At 41.7% G+C, this 27,585-nt stretch overlaps 1 protein-coding gene across 1 annotated transcript in view; it reads right to left on the bottom strand.

Moving 5' to 3' along the window:
• SLC24A3 (solute carrier family 24 member 3) overlaps window positions 1-27,585 on the bottom strand; it is a 354,780-nt gene that overhangs the window by 32,930 nt on the left and 294,265 nt on the right. The window contains exons 8-15 of the mRNA XM_075862964.1: window positions 23,645-23,670; window positions 23,069-23,122; window positions 21,211-21,344; window positions 16,149-16,309; window positions 12,673-12,940; window positions 11,275-11,441; window positions 10,286-10,400; window positions 2,578-2,690 (exon numbers count right to left, since the gene is read on the bottom strand). Of these exons, the coding sequence (XP_075719079.1) occupies window positions 2,578-2,690; window positions 10,286-10,400; window positions 11,275-11,441; window positions 12,673-12,940; window positions 16,149-16,309; window positions 21,211-21,344; window positions 23,069-23,122; window positions 23,645-23,670 (1,038 nt within the window). The remainder of the gene's footprint in view (window positions 1-2,577; window positions 2,691-10,285; window positions 10,401-11,274; window positions 11,442-12,672; window positions 12,941-16,148; window positions 16,310-21,210; window positions 21,345-23,068; window positions 23,123-23,644; window positions 23,671-27,585) is intronic.

Below are 27,585 nucleotides of genomic sequence, written 5' to 3'. Positions count from 1 at the left end.
GGCCTCAGCTAAACATTCCAGCCAAATTTGAGTTCCCAAAGCCAAATGGTACTCCTTCCCTTCTGTGCCTTGCCGTGTGTCCAAACAGACGTTTATGACCACATATGGGCTATTGCTGTACTCCGGAGAAATAGTTTTACAAATATAGGTGTTGCTTTTTGTCCTTTAGTCCTTGTGGAAATGAAAAAATTCTAAGTTTTAATGGAAAAAGAAGAATTTTTCAATTTTACAGCCAAATTTTAATAAAATCTATAAAACAACTGTAATGGCAGGGGGTAGGGAGACGGACAAGTGAGCCCTAATCTACCCGCCACTCTGTCCCTGCCTACTTGCAACGACCCGCCCTAGGCGACGGGGTACAACTGGGCGGCGGTCCCTGCGCTCAGTAAGTGCACGACAAACACGACAAACATACAAAGGAACACAAGCAAAGAAAAGGGGCCGTTGCCCACGGCAACACCGTGAGCAACCAGAGTGGTGAACAAGCCGAGTCAAGCCAGGAGTGTGCGAGGTACAAAACGAAAAGCAGAAGAGTAGTCGATAAGCCAGGGTCTGTATGGAGCAGGATCAAAATAGCAGGAGCTGAAGCTGGGCCAGGAAACCACAAGGAAAGAATCACAAGCACCGAGGGACAGGAAGTGCAGGCTTAAATAGACCGAGGGCGGGAGCTAAGTGAGTCTGGCCAGGTTACGATAGGCTCTCCCACTCCTAAGCCTGCCAGCCTGAATGGTGGAAGCAGGAGTCAGTCTCAGGGATGCATTCTCAGGTGCTGACTGATTAGTTCTGGGAGTTAACCCCGAAGCTGTGCCTGGCAGATCCTTTACAACAACTGTGGGGTCAAAATGCTCACTACACAGCTAGATAAATTCCTTGTGGGTTTACAAAATGAGGTATTTTTTGAGGTGTTTCTGTTGTTTTGGTACCACAAGACCTCTTCAAACCTGACATGGTGCCTAAAACATAATCAAATAAAAAGCAGGCCCCAAAATCCACTTGTACTCCTTTGCCTCTAAGGCCTGTGTTTCAATCCATTAGCAAACTAGGGCCCGATGTGGGATATTTCTAAGAACTGCAGAATCTGGGTAATACATTTTTAGTTTTTATTTGGTAAAACCTCTGGTGTTACAGAAAAAAAATGGATTCAAAATAAATTTCTACAAAAAAAAAAAATTTCAATTGTAAATTTCACCTCCACTTTGCTTTAATTCCTGCGAAACGCTTAAAGGGTTAAGAAACTTTCTAAATGCTGTTTTGAATACTTTGAGGGTGGAGTTTTTAAAATGGGGTGATTTATGGGAGTTTGTAAAGTTGAGCCCCTCAAAGCCACTTCACAGCTGAACTGGCCCCTACAAAAATAGCCTTTTGACATTTTCTTGATAATGTGAGAAATTGCTGCTGAAGTTCTGAGCCTTGTAACGTCCTAGAAAAATGAAAGGATGCTCAAAAAATGATGCCAACATAAATTAGACATATGGGAAATGTTAATTAGCAACTATCTTGTGTGGTATTACTATCTGTTTTACAAGCGGATACATTTAAATTTAGAAAAATGCAAATGTTTGCAATATTTTGCTACATTTTGGTGTTTTTTCAATTAAATACTGAATGTAACGGCCAAGTTTTACCACTAACAAAGTCTAATGTGTCATGAGAAAACAGTCTCAGAAACGCTTGTATAGGTAAAAGCATTCCAAAGTTATTACCACATAAAATGACACGTCGGATTTGAAAACGTATGTTCTGTCAGGAAGGTCAAAACTGGTCACAGCGGGAAGGGGTTAAAAAAAAATCCACAATCAGAAAATTAAAACCAGATTAGAAAAAAGAATGTTTCAGTACATGGTTTTATTTAATAAAATAAAAATATAGGTGATAATTCCCTTTCAGGTTTCACAATAGAAGCCCCTACAATAAATCATCAGTTATATTGTAAACTAAAAGGAACAAAACAAATAAACTGGCTCACATTTACTAAGGCTGGCGTTATTTGAAGTAGGCAGTTGGAGTGATTTGTGCCAAATTTATAAAAAAAAACAACCTAAAAAATGAATAACTAAACAGAAAACTACTTTGCTTTAGGCTGCGCTAGGGCTCCAATCCGACATTCCGTTGGAGCTTTCCTTCGGAACGGAGCCCTGTCAGACACCAACGGAATTGATTTCAATGGTGATGGATCCGATGCCAATGGTTTCCGTTTGTCTCAGTTGTGCAAGGGTTCTGTCGTTTTGACGGAATCAGTAGCGTAGTCTAAGTTAATGTCGGTCTTCCTGATAACTGTCCTATATAACTTACAGTTGTTACACATAGTTACATGCAGTGGCCTCTACTGTATATACCCAAAAGAAACTCTAGAAATATGGTTACACCTAAAACAAGTTGATCTCCTTAAATTGAGGTTGATCCTACCGGTAATCTGACAGGAGGAGCCACAGTGTAATGAATGAGTCAGGGTTCAACACAGTACAGCTCCTCAATCTCTGGGATTTATACATTCACATTTAGCAGCATGTTATTCTCCCTAAACATAAATACATGACATAGCAAGTTAAACATGCTATTTAAGGGCTAGCAACTCACATATGAACCATAGTCCACAGCCAAAGTCTGTACCGCCCAAGGGAGCCCCAGCCCAATGAGGATATCAAATACATTGCTTCCGATGGAGTTTGATACCGCCATATCTCCCATGCCTGAAAGGAAAAAATATATATTTACATATATTTATTATATTTATATATATACACATGAAAAGCAAATATATTTCTGAAATCTAATACATTAAATAGGTTATACATTACTGCCTTTAAATTTTGTATTTCGTGACCAAAAATAAATATCCGTCATCATTCACTCTTGATTTATTTCTCTACTAGCTCATGACATACACCATGGCACTGGTAATAGTAAGACCATATTTAACAATATACACGTTGCTTTTTGACATCATACTCATTATCATACTAGGACCTCTTTCCACAATTGGGCATCATGCATACAAAGATATTCTATGGGCCCCTTATGTGTACCTCATATTTTAACACAGAGTGTTATTTTGGAGTCTGTGAGAATCAATGTGAAAAACATATTGTGGCATGCACCAACTCATGCCATATTATGGAGAGTACCGTATATGTCGGCGTATAAGACGACTGGGCGTATAAGACGACCCCCAACTTTTACCCTTAAAATATAGAATTTAAGATATACTCACCATTTCGTGCAGGAGCGCTTCACTATGGCCATCGGCGGCAGGACCCAGGACTCTGTCTCTTTGAACTCGCGCATGCGCAGATAGGCGAGGTACATGATGGGGTTAATTACTATTAATGTGAGGAACATGGAGGGTAAATTCATCGCACCTCGCGCCTCACATTAATAAGTGAATGAAAGCCGTGTTTATTTCATTTTTTTACAGCGTACACATCATAAATGATGCAAAAACATTGTTGTGCGCGCCATTACTGAATGTGTGTATTTTATGTATTGAGACTTATTTTAATGTTTATTGTAAAAAAGGTGAAGGTGTATTTTTTTTAAAATGTAACCATACTTTGTTTTTACTTTATTTTTAAACTTTAATGTACTGACATATATCAGATATGTGCCAGTACATTAGCCTGTGGACGGATAGCACACAGGCAGTTGTTAGGACATACTTGGGTATATCCTAACAACAAGAGATATGGTCAGACAGCCCTGGGGTCCGTCAATAGACCCTGGGCTGTCTGCCCATATATGGCATGGCCCTCGATCGCGTCACAGGAATTCCCTGTGACGCGATCCAGGGGCATCCCCCCTTCTCACTTTCCCCTGAATGCTGCAGTCAGCTGTGATCGCAGCATTCACGGGAATAACGGCGGAGATGAGAGGTTCTCTGATCTCCGGCGTTATAGAGCGGGGCTGCGGCTGTGTAATACAGCCATTGCCCCGCTCCTGACAGGAAGTGCGCGCGCGGTCAGCATGAGGAGATGCGGCCGGCGCTGCACTAATGAGCGGCGGTGCAGGCACTGAAGACAGAACATGGGGGTGCTTTGTAGCGCGCCCGCCATGTTCTGTCTTCAGTGCCGCAGATCATTAGTGCAGCGCCGGCCGCATCACATGATGCTGACCCCGCGCGCATATGTCAGGACTCAGGAGCGGGGCTGCGGCTGAATTACACAGCCGCAGCCCCGCTCTCATAGTCATGTGTACTATACTGAGCTGTGCGGCTGCAACGTGCATCCCTAATGTAGACAATATCCGGCATATAAGACGACCCCACACTTTTGACATTTTTTTAAGGGTGTAGAAAGTCGTCTTGTACGCCGATATATACGGTAATCCTGTTTCTGCGGGGGGGGGGGGGGGAAATACTGTTGCACACAGGCATAAGGGCATGTTCACACGTGGCAGAGTTTTTCCGTTGCAAATGTTGGTGCAGATTTGGGGCAATCTCGCAACGAATCTGCACCAACATTTTCATATTTGACAGGTAATTCGGACGTTGCAGAAAAAACAGCGGACTTGTCACAGATTTCAGTTTTTGCATTGCAAAGGCTGAAATCCGCAGTGAAATTCCACTTCTTCTCCACAACAGACAGTGCATGCTGCGGATGGGAAGATTCTGCACCACAGCCTATGGTCCGCAGCGGAGTGTTCCGCAATGTCTGAACTAACTTGCCTAAAAATGTATTGAAACAACTGTAAAAAACGTCCACTGGAGAATTCCACTGCGGACTGTCCGCAGCGGAACTCCACAGCAATTCCGCCACGTCTGGCCGTGCCCTAACTAAAAAATGACACATACTGAACACGGGTCCACTGTGCGAACACATATAATGTTTTTACTACCGCCATATCCATCCAGCTTGAAAACTTCAGATTCCCATGTGATATGTTGGAAATAGGGAAAATAGTAGGACTTACACACATGGGCATACATGCATAGGATTGTGTTTACTTCATTAAAGTGTGAGTAGTGGAGAAACCCTTTAATCCATCCTGACTTAACCCTCTCATAAATCAATAGACCTATCTTTAGGACTTTAGTAAAGTGGACTTTAATTAAGGGGTTGTTGAAGGTTAATGAGAAATGGCTCGTGCGACCTGTGCTGCAGCGGTTGCACCGTAAAGGGGCACCGTCACATCCAATAAACACGCTGCCTGGCACCCCCACACATTACTCCCTCTGCTGCAGCCCCTATTCCCTACAAAATAATCTCTCCCCATCTGCGATGGCACCATATTCCTTCTCCACATCCTGCCTGTGAACTGTGGGCAGTGCCTACTCTCTCTCTTCTCTCTATTTTTTTATTAAAAGAGGCGGATTAACCCCTTTAGGACACAGCCTGTTTTGGCCTTCAGGACACAGCCTATTTTTTCAAATCTGACATGTGTCACTTTATGTGGTAATAACTCCGGAATGCTTTTACCTATCCAAGCGATTCTGAGATTGTTTTCTCGTGACATATTGTACTTTATGTTAGTGAAAAAATTTGGTCGATAAATTCAATATTTATTTGTGAAAAACTTCAAATTTTAGCAAAAATTTTCAAAAATTTGCATTTTTCTAAACTTAAATGTATTTGCTTGTGAAACAGATAGTAATACCACACAAAATAGTTACTAGTTACCATTTCCTATATGTCTACTTTATGTTTGCATCATTTTTTTTCACGTACTTTTATTTTTCGAGGACGTTACGAGGCTTAGAACTTTAGCAGCAATTTCTCATATTTTCAATAAAATTTCAAAAGGCTATTTTTTCAGGGACCAGTTCAGTTCTGAAGTTGCTTTGAGGGCCTTATATATTAGAAAGTCCCCATAAATCACCCCATTTTGAAAACTGTACCCCTCAAGGTATTCAAAACCACATTCAGAAAATATTTTAACCCTTTAGGCGTTTCACAGGAATTAAGGCAAAGTAGAGGTGAAATTTACAAATTTCATTTTTTTTGCCGAAATTCATTTGTAATAAAAAAAAAATCTGTAACACAGAAGGTTTTACCAGAGAAACGCAACTCAATATTTATTGCCCAGATTCTGCAGATTTTAGAAATATCCAACATGTGGCCCTAGTATGGTAATGGACTGAAACACAGGCCTCAGAAGCAAAGGAGCACCTAGTGGATTTCGGGGCCTCCTTTTTTTAGGAATATATTTTAGGCACCATGTCAGGTTTGAGGAGGTCTTGTGGTACCTAAACAGCCGAAACCCCCCCAAAGTGACCCCATTTTGGAAACGACACCCCTCAAGGCATTTTTCTAGGGGTATAGTTAGCATTTTGACCCCACAGTTTTTTTGCAGACTTTAGTGGAATTAGTCTGTGAAGATGAAAATCACCTATTTTTCTGTGGAAACATAGAATTTTTTCATTTTTACAAGGAATAAAGGAGAAAAAGCCGCCCAACATTTGTAAAGCAATTTCTCCCGATTACGGCAATACCCCATATGTGGTCGTAAACTGATGTTTGGACCCACAGCAGGGCTCAGAAGGGAGGGAGCGCCTTTTGGATTTTTTGAAGCAGATTTTGCTGGATTGGTTTTCAGTGCCATGTCGGGTTTGCAACGCCCCGGAGGGACCAAAACAGTGGAAACCCCCCAAAAGTCACCCTATTTTGGAATCTACACCCCTCAAGGAATTTTTCTAGGGGTATAGTGAGCATTTTGGCCCCTCAGGATCTTTTTTAGAGCTAGGGTGACCAAAAAACAGCGATTTTGGCGCTTTAAATTCTTTATTTATTACAGCGTTCACCGTGCGCAATAAATTACGTTTTAATTTATTCTGCCGGTCGGTACGATTACGCCGATACCATATGTGTATAGTTTTTTTTAAGTTTTGCAGCGTTTGCACAATAAAATGAAGTTTCTATAAAATAATTTATTTTCTGGGACACGCTATTCTGAGCCGTAACTTTTTTATTTTTTCGTCAAAAAAGCTGTGGGAGGTCTTGTTTTTTGCGGGACGGGTTGTAGTTTTCATTGGTACCATTTTGGGGTAAATGCAACTTTTTGATCACTTTTTATTCTATATCTTGGGAGGGGTGGTGACCAAAAAATAGCGATGCTGACCGTTTTCAGTTTATTTTGTTTGCGGCGTTCACCGTGCGGAAAAATTAACATTATAGTTTCATAGATTGGGTCGTTACGAACGCGGCGATACCAAATATGTGTACTTTTTTTTAACGTTTTCATTTTTTCCCTATAATAAATGACTTATTATAGGAAAACAAAACCTTTTATTTTTACACTTTTATAAAACATTTTTATTAACTTTTTTTTACTTTTTACACTTTATATTTTTGTTTATTAACTTTTTTTTTTACTTTTTACACTTTCTTTTTTTGACCTGCAGCTCTGATCGCTGCTAGAATACATTACACTACCTAGGTAGTGTAATGTATTCCAACTGTCAGTGTGACGTCACAGTCACTCTGACAGTTGGTCTACGAGGATCAGCAGAGGCTCATCCTCATAGGCTGACATACATGGCAGACCTGGGGGCCGTTGTCTGGCCCCCAGGTGCCATCACAAGCATCAGAAGCCCCCACGATTGCATGGGGGCTGCTGATGCGCTACAAACCCGCTACATGCGGAGATCGCAATCGAGCCCCGCATGTAACGGGTTAATTGCCGAAATCAGCGGCGATGAGCCGCTGATCGGCAACACTGGAGAGTGTCAGCTGTCGGGGACAGCTGATCTCCAAGTTCCCGATGCACACTGTCGCCGACAGTGTGCATCGGGAACGGCACAGTGACTTTCTGTCACTCTGACAGGAAGCCTATCAGGACCAGCCGAAGGTTGGTCCTGATGGGCTTCTGTCCATGGCAGACCCGGAAGCCATTGTTTGGCTTCCGTTTGCCATACTAACTATCGGCAGACCCCGCGATTTCGGACGGGGGTCTGCCGATATGTTAGAAACCCCTAAAATTCGGCGATTGCACCCGATCGCCGAATTTAAGGGGTTAATGCGCCGAAATCAGCGGCAAAGGACCGCTGGCCGGCAAGAGGGGAGTGTCAGCTGTCGGCGACAGCTGACCTCCTGGTTCCCGGTGCACACTGTCGCCGACAGTGTGCACCGGGATTAACTCAGTAACTGTACGTCCTCGTGCGGGAAGTAACTTCCTGCAACGACGTACAGTTACGTCCTGGTGCGGATAGGGGTTAAAGAGCAAGTCAGGACAAGAAGAGGAGGCTCCGTTTATAGTGCTGTCATACTGTGTACCCCTCCTTTTAATGCCGACCAGTGACTTCTGCTTATGGTTGCTGTCCTGGGATGGGACTCTAAGGGCATGACCAGACATGGCGGAATTGCTCTGGAAATCCGCAGCGTACACGTTTCTCCATTGCCTTCCACAGCTTTGTGGTTGGGTTCGTTTACACGTTACGGACAATTCCGCTGCGTAGCATAGGCTGCGGAATTTGGTGTCCGCAGCATACACTGACTGTTGCGGACGTGTAGCGGACTTGTTGCGGACTTGTTGCGGACTCATTGCGGAATTTCTCCATTGACCTCAATGGAGAGTCAAAATTCTGCAATAAAGTCCGCAGATGTTATATTGGTTTTACTACCATGACATTTCTTCATTCTGGCTGGACCTATTTATTTCTAGGTCTACAGCCAGACTGAGGAAGTCAATGGGGCTCCCGTAATTACGGGTGACTACGTGTGTGCACCCGTAATTAGGGGTGACTATGTGTGTGCACCCGTAATTATGGGAGCGTTGCTAGGCAACGTCAGTTAATAGTCACTGTCCAGGGTGCTGAAAGAGTTAAACGATCGGCAATAACTGTTTCAGCACCCTGGGCAGTGACTTCTGATCACAATATACATGAACCTGTAAAAAAAATAGAAGTTCATACTTACCGAGAACTCCCTGCTTTTTCCTCCAGTTCGGCCTCCCGGGATAACGTTTCAATCACAGGCTGCAGCGGTCACATGGACTGCCGCGTCATCCAGGGAGGTCGGGCTCGATGGCGAAAGAGGGACGCGTCACCAAGACAACGGCCGGGTAAGTATGAATTTCTTTTTACTTTTACTAGGGAAAGGGCTGTCCCTTCTCTCTATCCTGCACTGATAGAGAGAAGGGAAGCCCTATTCCCCTCAATACGCACCGTCTAGTCTGCATCAATTTAATGCCCATTTTAGGCAAAGCCGCAACAGAATCTGCAACGCAGATTCTGTGCGCCATTGATGCGGACAGTGGCGGAAGAACTCCGCCACGTCTGGGCATGCCCTAAAGATCCCTTCTGCTTTTGGAGATTGCCTTCATGAGAGCTCCAGTGTAGGAGGTAAGCATGTATGAGTGTGAAAATGTGTATGTGTGTGTCTCTGTATGTAAATGAATGCATGGGTATGTATGATACTGTAAGGGTACATTCACACTCTAGTATAAAGTCTATAGCAGTATTATATGTGTGTAGAGTATAGAGCGGTATAATATGGGTTTACAGTATAAAATGGTATTATGTGGGTGTACAGTTACATAGCAATATTATTTGGATGTATAGTATATAGCTGTATTATGCAGAGTATATAGCGGTACTATATATGAGTACGGTACAAAGCAGTATTAAAATTGTGTACAGCATAAAGCAGTATTATGTATACAGTATATTGTGGTATTATTAATATATACAATATATTGCGGTATTATATGTACGTACAGCATATAGTGGTATTTATATATGCAGTACATGGTTGTATTTATTATATATAAACAGTAATTGGCAGCATTATTTATATATATATATATATATATATATATATATACACACACACACACACACACACACACACACACACACACACACACACACACATACTATATTTAGTGTATTTATTCATTCATACACCATTATTAGTGTGTACAGTATATGGAGGTACTATTTATATGCATATTATATGGAGGTATTATGTATTTATATATAGTATTTGGCGCATTATTTATATTTACAGTATACATCGGCATTCTTTTCATGAACAGTATATGGTGCATTACTTATGTGGAAGTTATGTAGTATCATAATGGCACCAAAATAATCCTGCACAGGGCGCCTGAGGCCGGCCGAAACCCACAATAGGTAATAAGATATATCCTTTCATGACACATGGATCAGGACAATGTTTTTGAGATTGTGTAAAGTTGGACAGATAATAATTCTTCTTTAGTTCTGGGCACACATAAACACATGTTAGACACTACATTATGTGTCAGTTAAAAACAATATCGAAGTCTTTTAGATTAAGTCTTTTCCATTAAGTTTCACTTCAGAAAAGATATTAGCAAATAGATCAGCACAAACCTTGTCTTGCAACTATGAGGCTGGCCATACAGTCTGGGACGCTAGTTCCAGCAGCCAGGAATGTGATGCCCATAATTACATCTGGTATGCCCAAGGTGAACCCGATTATAGTGACCTGGAAAACAAACATGATATTCCTACATATTTGTTTTGAACAATAGATGAGGTCTGCAAAGCTTTTATGCATGTTGATAATATTTTTTACCTAGCTTCTCAGCTGTATCCTTAAACCTCTTAGGTATGCCCTAACAGGCATTATTTCAGGATATTGCTGCGTGGTGGCGGCTGTCATATGTAAACATAAATGTATGGTGCAGGGTGGGAAGGGGTAAAGTGTATGTATCACCTTATTGCAGGACGTTTACATTTTTACTTTTGCAACTTTATTTTTTTAACATTAACATATTAATTACCTTTGATGCTTGTTTTTTCTTAACTATATTTTATTAGAATATCTGAGTATTTCAATACATTATTGCCTGTTCATATAAAATGCACAGGCATATATTAGGGCATGCCATTTGCTAGGCCCCATGATGTCTATAAAACCATCTGCATCGGGATTGCAATCTCAGTTTGTTTATATTGCATAGGTGCAGCAATCAGTATTGGCCGCGTTATCTAAGGGGTTAATGCAAAGACTTTTATACGGGCCAATTATCGGGGAAACGAGTGTTCAAAGAACGCTCGTTCACGATAATTGCCCTGTGTAAACAGGGCAGCGATCAGCAGATGAACGCGCAAACACTCGTTCATCAGCTGATCGTATCGTTTTAAATGTCCAAAATATTATCGTTGTCGGCAGCACATCTCCCTGTATAAATAGGGAGATGCGCTGCCGACATGATAAAAATGTATGTAACGAATGCTCGTCCCCATACTAGCTCCTTGTGAAAGGAGTAAACAAGCGCCGATCAATGAGCTCGTTTACACGGCCCAGGTCAGGCCATGTAATACCAGCTTTACTCCTTTCTTCTCCTAGTACTTACCATCCAGACCATCACATAAGAGTAAGCTGCAATCCAGATAGAGGATCCAATGAATGTAAACATGAACCATTTCTCCCATCGAGGTTTAGAACAGTTGGGTACGGTGAAGTACATAAGGAAAGACAACGGCCAGGTGACCACCCATTTAGCTTTGTTGGCTTTCCCAGCTGTTAGGAGACAGAACAAGTACATTATAGTAGGTTAGAAAAGGACATACCGTAACCTGCACCTGTACACTGTGACGGAGATCACTGCAGCAAAACAGACTTATTTTCTAAACACTTTTTTTTTTTTAAAGTTATCTCTTATTCTATCATCTAGTGCCACCCACTGGTATTCATGATGAATTACATGCTTTAGGCAAATCCAATCCTATAACATCTACAAAGTGCAGGCCCCATGCACACGACCGTGCCCGCAATCACGGCCGGCGATTGCGGGCACGGCCGGCCGCCGACTACAGCCGCATTTTCGGGCCGTGCTCCCATACAAAGTATGGGAGCACGGCCCGCAAAATGCAAAAGAACGGACATGTTCCATAATTCCCGGAACATTTCCACGGCACGGACACCCTTCCATAGTGCTACGGAAAGGTGTCCGCGTTCAATGAAAGTGAATGGGTCCGTTTTTGCGGACCGCAATTGCGGTCCGGGTTTTTTACGGTCGTGTGCATGGGGCCTAAGTTTTATTTTAATCCCACTAAGGCCTCATGCACACGACCGTGCTCGTAATTACGACTCGTAATTACGAGCACGGCCGGACACGGCCGGCCACGGGCAGCCGGCCGCTTTTCCGAGCCGTGCTCCCATTGTAAAGTATTGCAGCACGGCCCGTAAAATAAAAAAATAGAACATGTTCTATTTTTTTAACGGCATGGGCACCTTCCCGTGAGAAAACGGGAAGGTACCCGTGGCTAACAGAAGTCTATGGGCCCGTTATTGCGGGTCGTAATTACGACCCGCAATAACGGGTGTTTTTACAGTCGTGTGCATGAGGCCTAATAGATAAAGTGGAAATTGTATCCATATGTACGTAATTTTTAAAGATAGCAATAGTGATAGTAATTTCTAAGAGAAATGTTACTGTGGTGTTACTTATAAATGTATATGGGGTTAGGCTCAGCCACTTTGAACATGATTTTACATTTTATGTAAAGAATAAATCTACATAAAATGTCACTTCATTTGAGCTTCGGGGAGTGCAGTGTAGCAGTGTGGAGGTTCGGGAATTCCATTCTCGCCATAGATGGGGGTCCCAACAGTGAAGCCCTCATCAAACAGATAATTATCAGATATCCTGTGAATAGCTGATAATTGTAGATTCTGGTACAACTCCTTTAATGACATAATTATGAAGGCCAGACAATACAGAAGGATTAAAGAAACTACCAATACTTACTGGGAATCTCAAATGGTATGAAAGGTCCATCATTGTCATCATCCTCTTCTTCATCTTCGTCATTTTCATTATTTTCATTGTCTTCATTTTCATTCTCCGTTTCATTGCCAGCTTCAGCAACGTCTTCATCTTTTCGTGTGCCATTTGCACTTCTCTCTGTAGAAATCCCAGGGCCTGTTCCATTCTCAACAGCATGTTTAATTGGAATTTTGATAGAAACCTCAGATTCTCCATTTGCATAGGCCCGGCTGTTTATTAATCTCTGTCTCTGAAACAAAAATTGTGATAAAGACATTAGACATTAAGTTAACATAAATACAATGTGTGGAAATGCAGGTGTGCAATACAAGCAGCAGAATACACATTGCCAATAAAGACACAAAATATCCTTTTCGTGCAACACTGAATAGACGTAATTAATTAGTAACTAAAGTAAGCTAAAAGAACAATTTTATTCAAAGGTACTTGGTCTCAAGTGATTAAAATTCAATCTGGATACTGCCTAGCTATATAAGTCGATCAAAGTCTGCATATAAGCAGTACTATAAAACAATCCCGCTGCTAGGTGGTGACGTGTTTGGACAGTGTCTGCAGATCACATTCCAATATATACACAGATTGTATTAAAAAAAACAGAATCGGAGCCCCCCGACATATTTTGCAGAGAATTTGGGTCCTCATGGGGTAAACTGGGCTAGGTTACAAGCAGCAGGTCTGTTCCTGCACGATTATCATCTCCTAGCTATTATACAGCAGCTGGGGCAATTGCTTAGGCAACTGCTCCACAGCTGATTCATCAGTGCAGGTCAGATGAGAACACTGATACCAGCCTGTGGCTCATTTGGAGAGAGCAACCTGATTGGTCTCCCTCTCCTTAAGATTCCCTGGCTCCCGCAGTATAGTGCAGGTCATAGCATATGCTTTGTGGTTTGCTTTCTGCTTCTCTGTGCAGATAGTGTGTTACCAGTCTAGTATTGTGTTTTTCCAGCTCTGCCTTGAATTTCCTCAGTCCTTGTTTGCTTCTGTGTTTTGTCTTGTTTAGTTATTCGGTTTTATTTTATTTCTATTGTTCTCTGTTCTGCTTCAACTGGTTTCACTGGGTTTTGGATCTGATTAGTTTTCTTTTCATTGCATTTGGTTTCTAGTGTTTTCCTTAGGCTGTGTTAGGGACAGTGTTTGCAGATTAGGGACTCCATTAGGAACAGTGTTTGGTACAGTGAGGGTTAGTGGTGTCTGTTGTTGAGGTCAGTGTTCAGGGACGGATATAGGGTTAGCTAGAGTTAGTGTCAGCTTGTTGTCATCATCCATAATCCATTAGTTCCATCATCCATCATCGTTACCATCCCTGTCTTCAATCTGTGAGTTTATATTCCTGTTGCCTGCTAGTATTGTGATACATGCTCCATATTTACCTTCCATTTGACTGTCTGGTTGGCTCAAAATTCAGTCCTACTATAAATCCTGGGGATAACTGAGTACTCAGAAAAACGGTTAGCCCCAAGAATGAGGATTGCCTTAGGTAAAGTCTAGTTCTCCCGTTTTATGGCCAGCCAGCATTTTTTTTTTGCAGTGGGGAGACTACAGATCTGACTAGTTTACATGTTGCATTATGATGCAGTTTACCTTTTGTAGCAAAAACAGGGAATAGATCAATTCAGAAGTTATCTGTAAGTCTAGTGTTCTTCCATATCAGACAATGGAGGCTGAAATATGGATCTGTATTTCCCCATTTCAGCCTCCTTTGTCTTATAAACTTGAAATACGACACTAAATAGAAATGTGCCCATTGGCAAAGTACATTTTCAAAGAAGCTCATCTCTAAAACTGACTTGCACGGTTATGGTGGCTTTTATGGGAAAATGTGGCTGGACTTTAAAGGTAACACATTTGGAGGTTTTTATGGGGGGTGGTAGTTCTCACTTTGGCTGACTTAGCTCATGTTCAGGCAGAGCCAGGCACACAAATGTACAAAGCTCAGTTACTTGACTGTATTGCATTATGTATTCTCTCTGTATATATATTATGTCAAAAACAAGAGCATATCTTGGCAAAAGGAGGTAGCTAAACCTTTACTATGCTAAAGGAAACAACTCCTGTTTAGTAAAAAAACAAAAAGTATAGATCATATAATGCAAATACGGCCATATAAATTAGAACCATATGTGTCATATTCAGATCTGTCCTTCCTTACCTTTGCTCTTGGCTTAACATATCCTGAGATGTGTGACACGAGATAACCAGCTTTGAAAAAAACCAACATGATTTTGCGATAATCTGTCATGAGATTTCTATGCTTATGTTACTATGTGTTGCCTTCAAGTGGTTGTGATGTAAATTACAGCCTGCCAAAGGGTTTTTCTAGCATGTCGCAATATTGTAATGAATTTGTTTAATCAGAAATTGGAGTCCTTAGCCAAATTCAAACAAAGGTAAGGATGGACTCATTTGTACGTACTCTCTTCAGGCTCTGGGGGAACATGATGTATGGGCCTGTGATGAGTCCAGAGAACTTGAGGGCCCAATAATTTGACAGGTTGACTACCACTGTAAATGTAGATTATATTAAAAAAATAAAATAAATTGTAAAATGATGTTAAAAGGGCACATACATTTTAAAGTACAACGGCCAATTGCTGAGAAATAAATCCTCTTTATACTGTAAATACTTTTAAATATTAATATGCAGGTTTGTAAGAAGAGGTAAAGTTATTTTTAACTCTGCTTTTTTTCAACTTAAAGAAACAAACATGTTCTGGCTGTTGACTAATGTTTGATTATACGGTCAGGTGTATGTGACATTTGTTATCTCATTGATTATACTGTGGAAACTTTTCTTTTACCAGTTGAGGCTCCAATCACATTAGTGTCATGGCTTTTGTGTATAATGGACCCATAACAGCTATGGCAGATCTGTTTTCAAACCAATCCTGATTAATCCTGACTGGACCCACTAACTTATAATAAGGTCCATCAGGTTTATGTCACTGGGTACTGCAGTATTCTTGCTGTCAAAAATAACGGATCCCCTGACGGAAACATAAAAACATCAATGTGAATTAGCCTGATTAGGATCACTTGATAGTAAACATCTCCCTCCTAGTCATAAAATTCTGCCATGTTCCACTTCTATTACCCCCGTTCCATCTTTCTTCCTCCTTTTTCTACCCCAGTGTTTCTCCCATTGGATGGCTTTTTTTTATAACTTGCTGTCAACAAGCCTTCTTTTTCATAATGTTACCTACCTGTTTGTTATAACTATGTGTTTTCAGCTTAGTTTGTTTTTCTATTAATAGTTTATAAAATAAGAAATATTTTGTACTTTCTTAGCACCGAGTTTAACTGATCTTATCTGCATTGGTCAGAATATTCTGTATTATTTCTTTAGGGCCCAATGCTATCATTACCGGTGATGTAATGACCATCTGTAAAATATGAACAGAGGAGATGTGGTAGGCCCCAGTATTCAATACACTGACCTCATTTATCAACATGCGACTAGCCATGGAGAGACGAGTTTTCGGTGGAAAGTGACTAGTTATCATAATCCTTAACCCGGCCTCAGAGAATGACAGCTGATGTGGATATGCAGAAAGTATCTCATCCACCATTATCACTGAGGTTTTACGGTGAAAATTTCCTATAAATAAAAACAAAGATGTGATGATATCTAGATGAGGCCAATGTGGTTATTTTTATAAGAACACTTATAAAGATACTAAATATGTTAATTTATAGTGTTGGATAAATTAGAAGCACTTCATAATTGTATATAGTTTATTATTCTCTGTATTGTGACATAATTATTATTATCCCTATAATGTAACATCACTGTGTGCATTATTATTTAGCTTTATTACCGTTTTTATTACTCATTGCATTAAATATACCTGTACTGCGAAATCATTGTTAATTATCTCCATATTCTGACATCACAGTAAATGTATTATCCCTGTACTGTGACATCACTGTGTCCATTGCCTCTTTACTATGTGCATTCTACTTTTATTACGAAGCTTTGCTTATTATCCCTGTGCATTGACATCATTGCAGTACTTATTTGTGACCGTACTATGTTTATTTATCCCTGTTCAGTGACAAAATACTTGTTCTGTGGCATCACTGCGCACATTATTTCCATACTTCACAGTGTTTATTATCCGTGTACTGTGACATCACTGTGTCTATTATACCTGTACCGTCGCATCACAGTGTTTATTATTTCTGTATTGGGACATTACTGTGTATATAATCCCTGTATTGGGATATCAATGTGAGCATTATTAAACTTCTGTAAAATAAATGTAAGAATTAAGCTGTGTCCACCTTTCTGAATTGACGGGAAGAATAATATTAATTCCGTCAAAGTGACGGACACCATGACGGGACCCGATGGACTCCATTATAAATCGACCGTACAATCCTGCACTGCGTTGTTGTTTCTGTTATAAACGTAAACTACAACGTGGATGGGAGCAGAGACTTATTCCTGTGCAGTGACATTACTATGTGAATTTCAGGGCCCTACGTATATAAGGTACAGAGGTTGCAGTTCCACCTTAGAATTTGTGCCTAACTTTATCCAATGGTTTCCCTGACACATAAAAGAATACCAGTACTATAAATTGCATGTCAAGTTGGGTGGCCCTCCTACCAGTTTGCGTTATGGCCTACAACATTTAACCCTTTCAGGACCAAGGGTCATCGATGCCTCAATGACCAAGTTTTGGCATACATTTTTTGCACAGTTATAACTTTTGATAAGTTAACAATTTTTTTTTTTTTTTTTGCTAAGTAACTTACTATTCCTGCCTGCCTATTCTAACGCTAAGGGGCACAGGGAATACAAAGTATATACTTTCTATATACTTTGTAAATGTATATATATATATATATATATATATACCCACACACATAATTGTATGTAATGTTCTTTGTGGTTTTAAACACTTTTCGTCTGCCTCCTCTCAATCAGTCTTCTTCTCTCCGAAAAACCTGTGACAGAGTGAAGAAGGCTGGGAGGAGATGACAACCGGGAAAGGTTTGTTTATGGTGATCACATGCTCAGAACCAATTGGTGGCGGTGTCAGAGCGCTCTCCTCAGCGCTATGCCGGCATAGGCAGAGGAATGTAGACTCGGCTAGGACGTGAATCTACATATTGGCGGCGTGGAGGGGTTAAGTTACACCTCAGTGTAAAACCTTTTAGATCGTCTGGCAATCTATGTAATCATACTTCCCAACCGTCCATGATTCATCGGGACAGTCCCGGATTTCGGGCATTGTCCCGCTATCACGGGCAGCCGGTGATATGCCCAGGTGTCAACTGTATCTGTGCCCTCAGGACGCAGATACAGTTGAATCCCATGCTGAAGCAAGGGACCGTCAGCTTCCTGCTTCATCATTCACTGTCTACTTGTTGACGACTCCCCGGGCATAGTGCTACTTTAAGCGCTGAGCCCGGGGAAGCCCTTGACGTCACAGTCCATATAGTGATGTCGAGCTTTCAACTATGGAGTCCCCGGCCAGAGCAATGCAAGCTCTCTGGCTGTTGGACTCCTGTCTTGGGAAAGCCCTTGACGTAACTGTCCATATCTGCACAGTAACGTCAGGGGCTTCTCCTGGAGCGGATTCCCCGGACAGAGCGTTCCCGGAGGAGGAGCCCCTGACGTCACTGTCCATATATGGAAAGTGATGTCAATGGATGCCTAACGGAGCAGGATCCCCAGCCAGAGAATTGCCGATGCTCTGGCCGGGGATTCCGCTCCTAGAGGGAGCACCTGACGTCATTGTCCATATATGGACAGTGACGTCAGGGGCTCCACTTGGAGCTGATTCCCTCGCCACAGCGTGCCTGATGTTCTGGCTGGGGATTCCGCTCCTAGGGGAAGCCCCAAAATTGCTGTCTACAGGAGGGTAACACTATCTACAGTGGGGTGGCACAATATATTCAAGGGGGTGTGGCACTATCTACATGGGCACTGTGGCACTATAATGGGTACTATCTATAGGTGACTGGTGCTATCTACATGGGCACTATGTGTGGCACTATCTACATGGGCACTGTGGAGCTATGTGGGCACTAGGGGCATTATACTGTATGAGGCAGCTGTGGGGGAATTATACTGTATGGGGGCAGCTGTGGGGCATTAGACTGTATTGGGGCATCTGTATAGGGGCATTATACTGTCTGAGGGGTTCTATTATACTGGGGGGAGGTGCTATCAGAGCATGATACTGTGTGGGCTAAACCTGGTGTGTATGGACGGAGATTGGGCGGGGTTAGAGGCGTGGCTAAAAAGGAAAAAAAATTGCCTCGGTTGTCCCTCTTTGCGAAACTTGAAAGTTGAGAGGTATGTGTAACATAGCTTCATTCATTTTGACTGTTTACGCTTACTTTTCCGTTTGTCGTTAATTTGCCTAGTGTAACAAACATCTTGTGTTGCAATCTGGAAGCTGCTGTTGATTGATCTGCTTTCTTATTATGCATTTTCTCATATTAGTATTATACTGTATTTAATGATCTGAGTACATACTGGTTTACTGCTTTGGATTAGTTGTGGGTTTTACCGATTAAATTAAAGCTTAAAACCCCTCTTGCAGCTCTGAGCATTAACACAGAAATACCCAGTGAGAATAACAGGTATTCATACATTAATACACCGCATTCCAAATTATTATGCAAATGTTATTTTTCGCTGATTTTCCTAAATAGTCGATGCAAATAACAGTCAGTATAATCTTCAAGCTATCAACTGTTGGAGTATAATGCAACTTTTATTGAACAAATCTACTAATGATAACAGATTTTTTTTTAGAAGTAAAAAACTCAAAATGCACTGTTTCAAATTATTATGCACAACAGAGATCAAAATATTTTAAAGGTTGTAAAGAGAACTAAAATGGTAATTTGTTGAATTTGCAGCATCAGGAGGTCATATTTACAGAAATCAAAAGCTCTTTCAATAAAAAAAAAACGTAACAGGCCAAGTTACATGTTAACATAGGACCCCTTCTTTGATATCACCTTCACAATTCTTGCATCCATTGAATTTGTGAGTATTTGGACAGTTTCTGCTTGAATATCTTTGCAGGATGTCAGAATAGCCTCCCAGAGCTTCTGTTTTGATGTGAACTGCCTCCCACCCTCATAGATATTTTGCTTGAGGATGCTCCAAAGGTTCTCAATAGGGTTGAGGTCAGGGGAACATGGGGGCCACACCATGAGTTTCTCTTCTTATATGCCCATAGCAGCCAATAACACAGAGGTATTCTTTGCAGCATGAGATGGTGCATTGTCATGATTGAAGATAATTTTGCTACGGAAGGCACGGTTGTTCTTTTTGTACCACGGAAGAAAGTGATCAGTCATAAACTCTACGTACTTTGCAGAGGTCATTTTCACACCGTCAGGTACCATAAAGGGGCCTACCAGCTCTCTTCCCATGATTCCAGCCCAAAACATGATTCCGCCACCTCCTTGCTGACGTCGCAGCCTTGTTGGGACATGGTGGCCATTCACCAACCATCCACTACTCCATCCATCTGGACCATCCAGGGTTGCACGACACTCATCAGTAAACAACACGGTTTGAAAATTAGTCTTCATTTATTTCTGAGCCCACTGCAACCGTTTCTGCTTGTGAGCATTGTTTAGGGGTGGCCGAATAATAGCTTTATGCACACTTGCAAACCTCTGGATGATCCTACACCTTGAGGTTCGCGGGACTCCAGAGGCACCAGCGGCTTCAAATACCTGTTTGCTGCTTTGCAATGACATTTTAGCAGCTGCTCTCCTAATCCTATTAATTTGTCTGGCAGAAACCTTCCTCATTATGCCTTTATCTGAACGAACCCGTCTGTGCTCTGAATCAGCCACAAATCTTTTCACAGTTCGATGATCACGCTTACGTTTTCTTGAAATATCCAATGTTTTCATACCTTGTCCAAGGTATTGCACTATTTCACGCTTTTCGGCAGCAGAGAGATCCTTTTTCTTTCCCATATTGCTTGAAACCTGTGGCCTGCTTAATAACGTGGAACGTCCTTCAGTAGTTTTCCTTTGATTGGGCACACCTGGCAAACTAATTATCACAGGTGTCTGAGATTGATTACAATGATCCAAAGAGCCCTAAGACACAATACCATCCATGAGTTTAATTGAAAAACTAATAATTAAATGTTTATGACACTTAAATCCAATGTGCATAATAATTTGGAACACGGTGTATGTTAGTTCAGATGTTTATGTATCAATGAGCCCAGATGTCTTGGATGTTTCACTAGCTAACAAGATAATAATTATATTAAAATAAAACCATTAATGACCAGAGCTGCCTTAATAGTTCATACTTCATAGGAGTAAAAACAAACTGGAAAAAAATAAATAAAGTGAAAATAACCAATAAAGTTATGGCCAGAAATGCTGGATTTTATATTTGCTGATGTCATAGCCAGTATTAATCACAGGTAGAACTTCACTCCATCATCATTATCTATATAAATATATGACAATTGAAGCCTGTAATTAAATTGCCTTTACCTTTTTTGAGTAACACCACAGTCGCATCGCAGTTGATGTTGTCATCTATTTCTGCATTACTTGCTAGCCCATTTGTCAGGTTTCCTGCTCCTTTTTTCCTTTTTTCAAAGCAACTGTGTATAGATGAGTTGTATCTAGATTTTTTTTTAAAAACGTCTGGATTACTCATTGTACTTAGCTGCAAGAGCACACAGGCCTTAATCTCTCAAAATGTGACATAACAAATTATGATTTTGAGCTATGAGTGTTGTAAAGTTCAGCTGTAAACAGAATATTTTGAGCTATTATGTACGTAGCTAGGTTAGCATCTCTTGTGCCTGATGGCAAACAACCTTTGACACCCTTATGCCCTCTACCAATGATAACAGATTTCCAGCAATGATTTTTGTAGCCTTGTCAGTTTTGTTATGCAGGGGATGATTTGTCCTTGTAGCTGTAATCTGTAGACTAAGGGTATGTACACACGCAAACTAAAAAAAAACGTCTGAAAATACGAAGCTGTTTTTTCAGCCCTCTTTTTTTAGCAACTTGCGTTTTTTGCGGCCGTTTTTGGAGCTGTTTTTCTATAGAGTCAATGAAAAACGGCTCCAAAAAAGGCTCAAGAAGTGACATGCACTTAGTTTTCGTGGGCGTTTTTTTCAAAACGGCCGTGTAAAAAAACGGCCCGTCGGAACAGAACGCCGTTTTTGGAGGCAGATGTTTGGAGGCATTCTGCTCGTGATTTGAAAAACGTCCGAAAATAAGCCGTGTGAACATACCCTAAGGTAGTTAGAATGGCTAGTAAAGAAATGATATGTACTAACCATTTGTGCTGGTTTCGAAAAAACGGATCAGAGTAAAGCAGAGTAAAGAATTATACAATGCAAGTGTGAACTTAGCCTTAGCTGTGTGAATGAACCAAATCTACCCCCAGTTTTCTTAATTATACGTCACCAGAATACAGACTGTTATAAATCAAATGAGACAGACTCTTGTGTCTACCAGTGCTTTCCATCAATATCAATATCAGGAAGTGCTTCTTATTAGGATAGAGCCAGAAGAGTAAGCGCCTACTAGCATGCCATTCTAGATGTATAGATACAGAAATACTTGAGTACCTACACAGTAAAATATGCAGTCCCTTATTTTCCCTACTAACATTGTATCATAGCTGTTATCGTTGCTTGCACACCTCTTTACATAACCTGGATGGTCTCATAGGACTACAGTTGACCATAAATGGTGAAATTTTCGAAACATGACAAATATATGAGAATCTTCAAAAACGTATTATTATTTCTAATTTTTTTTTTCTTTTTACTTTACATTTGTTCACATGCATGTCGAAAATTTATGTTTATAGTTTATTTTTTATGTCTGATGCCACAATATTTTTCTCCCTGCTACTTTTGTTGAATCAACATGAGCCTTAGGCTTCGTTCACATCTGTGCTAGGGCTCCGTTCCGTCTGAGCTTTCCGTTGGAACGGAACTCTGGCAGACACAAACGGAAACCATATGTTTCCGTTTCCATCACAATTGATTTCAATGGTGACGGATCCGGTGCCAATGGTTTCCGTTTGTCTCTGTTGAGCAAGGGTTCCGTTGTTTTGATGGAATCAATACCGTAGTCGACAGCACTATTCATTCCGTCAAAACAACAGACCCCTTGCACAACGGAGACAAACGGAAGTCATTGGCACCGGATCCGTCACCATTGAAATCAATGGTGATGGAAATGGAAACCTACGGTTTCCGTTTGTGCCTGTCAGGGCTCCGCTCCGACGGAAATCTCAGTCGGAACGGAGCCCTAGCGCAGATGTGAACGAAGTCTTACTGAGCAGTTCAAATTAACAAGTATTAGAATCTAAATAACTTACTTCATTATAAGAATGTAAATAGCATACATTGTGACCAGAATGACGGACTCCCACCTTTAAAGACAATAAACAATTGATTTTTAGGATATTGCTAGCAAATGCAAATAAAACACACACAATTCTTACATAACTTCTCAGGTCCCTACGGTGCACTCTTTAAATGCGTCGATGAATCTTCCAGCTGGATCTACTTTATTTAGATTATTTTTCTTACATCTGCATGTGCTAAAATGAATAGATAATGTGCCTCATGTATCAAAACTGTCTCAGAAGAAAAGTTGACTTGCTGTCTGACCAAGTCAGACCTGACCTGTAATTATCTAAACTTCACAGGAAAAGTAATATGTTGCCTGTGATTGGTTGCTATAAGACAGTTATTCTTTGAGGCAGTTTTATATGAGGACTGAGCAGGGGCGGAGATATAATGAATATTATAACCAAATTGATGGACTTTTGTCAGAGTGTTCAGCGTTATTATATGTTCTTCTATCCATATGAGAGATGCCCAAAGAGATCACCTGCTATTACATTTTGCCTTTACCGGTTATCAAGAGTCAGCTGCTGTGATTTACTTACCAGGCAACTTTTTCATCATATATGAACTGTGGAGAAAAGAGAACAAAAAATTATTTACAGAACCGATATCACCTCTCTTTAATTTTGGATTGGTCAAAAGTCAGAAAATGAAATCATAGCAGGCGTAGATTTGCGCCAAGAATTGCACCATTCCCTGACTTTAATAATATTAATACCCCTGTCTAAAAATTGTTGACACGCCCACTTTTTGGCACTTTTTAAGACCGGTGAGTGCCGAGAAAAGTCGCAAATTTCTGAACAAAAATGGGGTGCGCTTGCATTTCTGACTTTTTTGGCGTAAAGTAATTAGTAAATATGGCCCGATGTGTCCAGTGTTGTTTGTACATGAGCGGCAGAGCAATTCCTGCTATGGTGCAGGCCAGCCAAAAAGAATACGCACACTAGAAGCAGCTTGTTCTCTACTGGCGCTGGACACATTAGGTGAAAATTCTGAGAGGGAATAGAAAGAACACCAGGGGGCGCTATACCAAGTATGTAACAGCAATTTAGACACAATATAGCATTGCAATTGATAAATTGTAATGTTTTGCATGATCTAATAGAGAAATATAATATTTATTTGTAACAACCATCTAACTCTGCGTAACCTGCATCACAAATACTTTTTTTTTAAATTCTTTTTATTGTTTTCATATTTTTTCCATTAACATAATTTAATCATACAGAAAATACGCAATAGCAATAAATATAACACCCACCCAACCCTTCCCTGCCTAGCACCCAAGAAGAAGAGGAAGAGATAAAAGAGAAAAAAAAACAAAAACACCTTTTCATGAAAAGATTTTCCAGCGTCATACATGGGGCCTTACAAAAATATGCATACTTCCTCTTTGAGCTGTTATAGCTTCGTTCCTAAAGTAGCACTCTAAATACTGCCTTCTGCCATTCGATCACAACCAGTGGATTTTTTGTAAACCACTGCTTAAGAATTTGTAGTCTTGCCTGAAATAACTGTATCACAAGGTCACAATTGTCCGCCTTCTTTAAACCTGGTATTCTTGAGAGATCTCCAAAGATCATTAAACCATGAGAGTTCTCCAAAGCTATACTACAAACAGATTCAATGATTCCAACTACTGATAACCAATATCGATGCCATTTTGGGCATCGCCACATCAAATGTATCAAATCAGCCTGATCCATATTACACCTAGGACAAGAGCCATTTTCTCTACATCCCATACTATGTAGCAGTTTAGGAGTATAATACAAGCGATGTACCAGCATACATTTTAGAGAATCTATATGAAAATTTTTCAGTGACACACTATTAAGTGTCTCCTAGGAAGGAGATAAGAACCAGCACTCACAGATCCATGGCTGCGGGAGGTAAGTAAACCGGACGGCCCGTGGCCATGGACGCTACAGTATCCCCCCTCTTACGCCCCCTCTTCTTGGGGCCAGAGCGAGAGAGGAATTCCTTCAGAAGGGTAGGAGCATTGAGGTTCTCCTCTGGCTCCCAGGACGTCTCTTCAGGACCAAACCCTCTCCAATTCACCAAATAAAGTCTTTCCTCTCACTTTCTTGGTGTCCAAGATCTCCTTAACTTTGAAGGCGTCTGAAGGGCCGCTAGAGGCAACTGCAGGGCTAGGAGTCTTGGTAAAGCGGTTCAGAACCACCGGTTTCAGGAGAGGGACATGGAAGGAGTTAGGGATCTTGAGGGTAGGAGGCAGCCGAAGCTTGTAGGCGACAGGGTTCATCTGCTGCAGGATCTCGAAGGGTCTGAGGAACCTGGGAGCAAATTTGTGTGATGGCACCCTCAAACGAATATTCCTGGAGGACAGCCAGACCTTCGTGCCAGGAAGAAACTGAGGAGGTTCTCTTCTCCTTGTGTCTGTCTTCCGTTTCATGCGGTCGACTGCCAGCAGGATGGAGGATCGAGTGTGCTGCCAGATCTGCAGAAAGTCCCTAAAAGCAGTGTCAGCAGGTGGTACCTCGGACGTATCAGGCACCGGGAGAGGAATTCGGGGGGTGTTGGCCATAGACAATAAAGAACGGTGTCTTCTGTGTGAACTCGCTGGTGTGATTATTGTAGGAGAATTCAGCCCATGGGACCAACTGCATCCAGTCATCATGCTGCTTGGAGTTGAAGTGGCATAAGTAGTTCTCCAAGATCTGATTGATCCTCTCGACCTGACCATTGGACTGAGGATGGTAGGCCGATGAAAAGTCCAACTTTACACCTAGGAGTCCGCAGAGGTCTCTTCAGAACTTCGAAGTGAAATGAACCCCCCGATCAGACACAATATGCTGTGGTAAGCCATGCAGGCGGAAGATGTGTTGGATGAAAAACTTGGCCAGTTGAGGAGAAGAAGGAAGACCGGTCAGAGGAACGAAGTGGGCCATCTTCAAAAATCGATCCTCCATCACCCAGACAGCACTCCATCCAGCAGAGAGAGGCAGGTCAGTAATAAAGTCCATAGCTATATGCTGCCAGGGAATATCGGGCACAAGCAATGACTGGAGGAGGCCAGCAGGTCTGGAGTGAGCGACCTTCATAGCTGCACACACTGAGCAGGAAGAAACAAAGTCCATAATGTCCTTGGGCAGCGTGGGCCACCAGAAATGGCGGGCAATCAGATCCCGGGTCTTACGAGTACCCGCGTGACCTGCCAGTCTAGAGGAGTATCCCCAGCGGAGGATTCTCCCTCTGTCAGCCAGGCGCACAAAAGTCCTCCCTGAAGGAATGTCCCCAACTTGCAAGGGATTGACAGAGACAATGCAAGACGGATCAATAATGTTCTGTGGAATCTCCATGGTGTCTTCTGTCTTGAAAGACCTGGACAAGGCATTGGCCCTCACATTCTTGTCGGTCGGGCAATAATGTAACTCAAACTGGAACCTGGTAAAGAACAGTGACCACTTGGCCTGACGAGGGTTTAGCCGTTGGGCAGTCTAAATATAGGTGAGGTTCTTGTGGTCCGTAAAAATAAGGATAGGATGAGCTGTGCCCTCTAGTAGATGTCTCCACTCCTCCAGGGCCAATTTGATGGCCAGTAACTCCCGATCCCCAATCGAGTAGTTGAGTTCTGCGGAAGAGAAGAGCTTAGAGAAGTATCCACATACCATTGACTTGCCCTTGGAACCTCTCTGGAACAGGAGTGCACCAGCACCGACAGAGTATGCGTCCACTTCCAACGAGAACTGTAGGGAAACATCTGGATGATGGAGGATATAGGCTGACGTGAAGGCGCTCTTCAGGCTATTGGATGCGGACTCAGGAGTCCACACCTTGGCATTCATGCCCTTCTTAGTGAGGTTAGAGATAGATGTCAGTGAGAAGTTTGGAATAAACTGTCTATAAAAATTGGCGAATCCCAGAAAGCGCTGTATGGCCCTCAAGCCTTGAGGACGTGGCCATTCCAGGACTTTACCTTTTCAGGATCCATCTTGAGACCTCTATTCAAGAAAATGTAGCCCAGGAAGGGTAGAGCATCCTTTTGAAACACGCACTTCTCCAACTTGGCGTACAGACGATTCTCCCTTAAGTGCAGCAAAACTTGACGGACATGTCTCTGATGCGTCATAGGATCTGGAGAAAAAATCAAGATGTCATTAAGATAGACCACAACACAAACATAGAGGAGGTCACAGAAAATGTAATTAACGAACTCCTGGAAGACCGCGGGAGCATTACACAGGCCAAACGGCATTACTAGATATTTATAGTATCCGTCACGGGTGTTAAATGCAGTCTTCCATTCCTCACCCCGGCGAATCCGGATTAGGTTGCAAGCCCCACGCAGGTGTAGTTTGGAAAAAATCTTGGCACAACTTATATGATCAAACAGTTCAGAGATCAGTGGCAATGGATACTTATTTTTCATTGTGATTTGGTTGAGACCCCGGTAGTCAATACAAGGACGCAGAGAGCCATCCTTCTTTTTGACGAAGAAGAACCCGGCTCCTCCCGGGAGGAA

Source organism: Rhinoderma darwinii, chromosome 4 (genome assembly GCF_050947455.1).
Source record: "Rhinoderma darwinii isolate aRhiDar2 chromosome 4, aRhiDar2.hap1, whole genome shotgun sequence".
Lineage (NCBI taxonomy): Eukaryota > Metazoa > Chordata > Amphibia > Anura > Rhinodermatidae > Rhinoderma > Rhinoderma darwinii.
The sequence above is the reverse complement of the archived record's forward strand: the minus strand, read 5'-3'. Positions and strand labels throughout refer to the sequence as shown.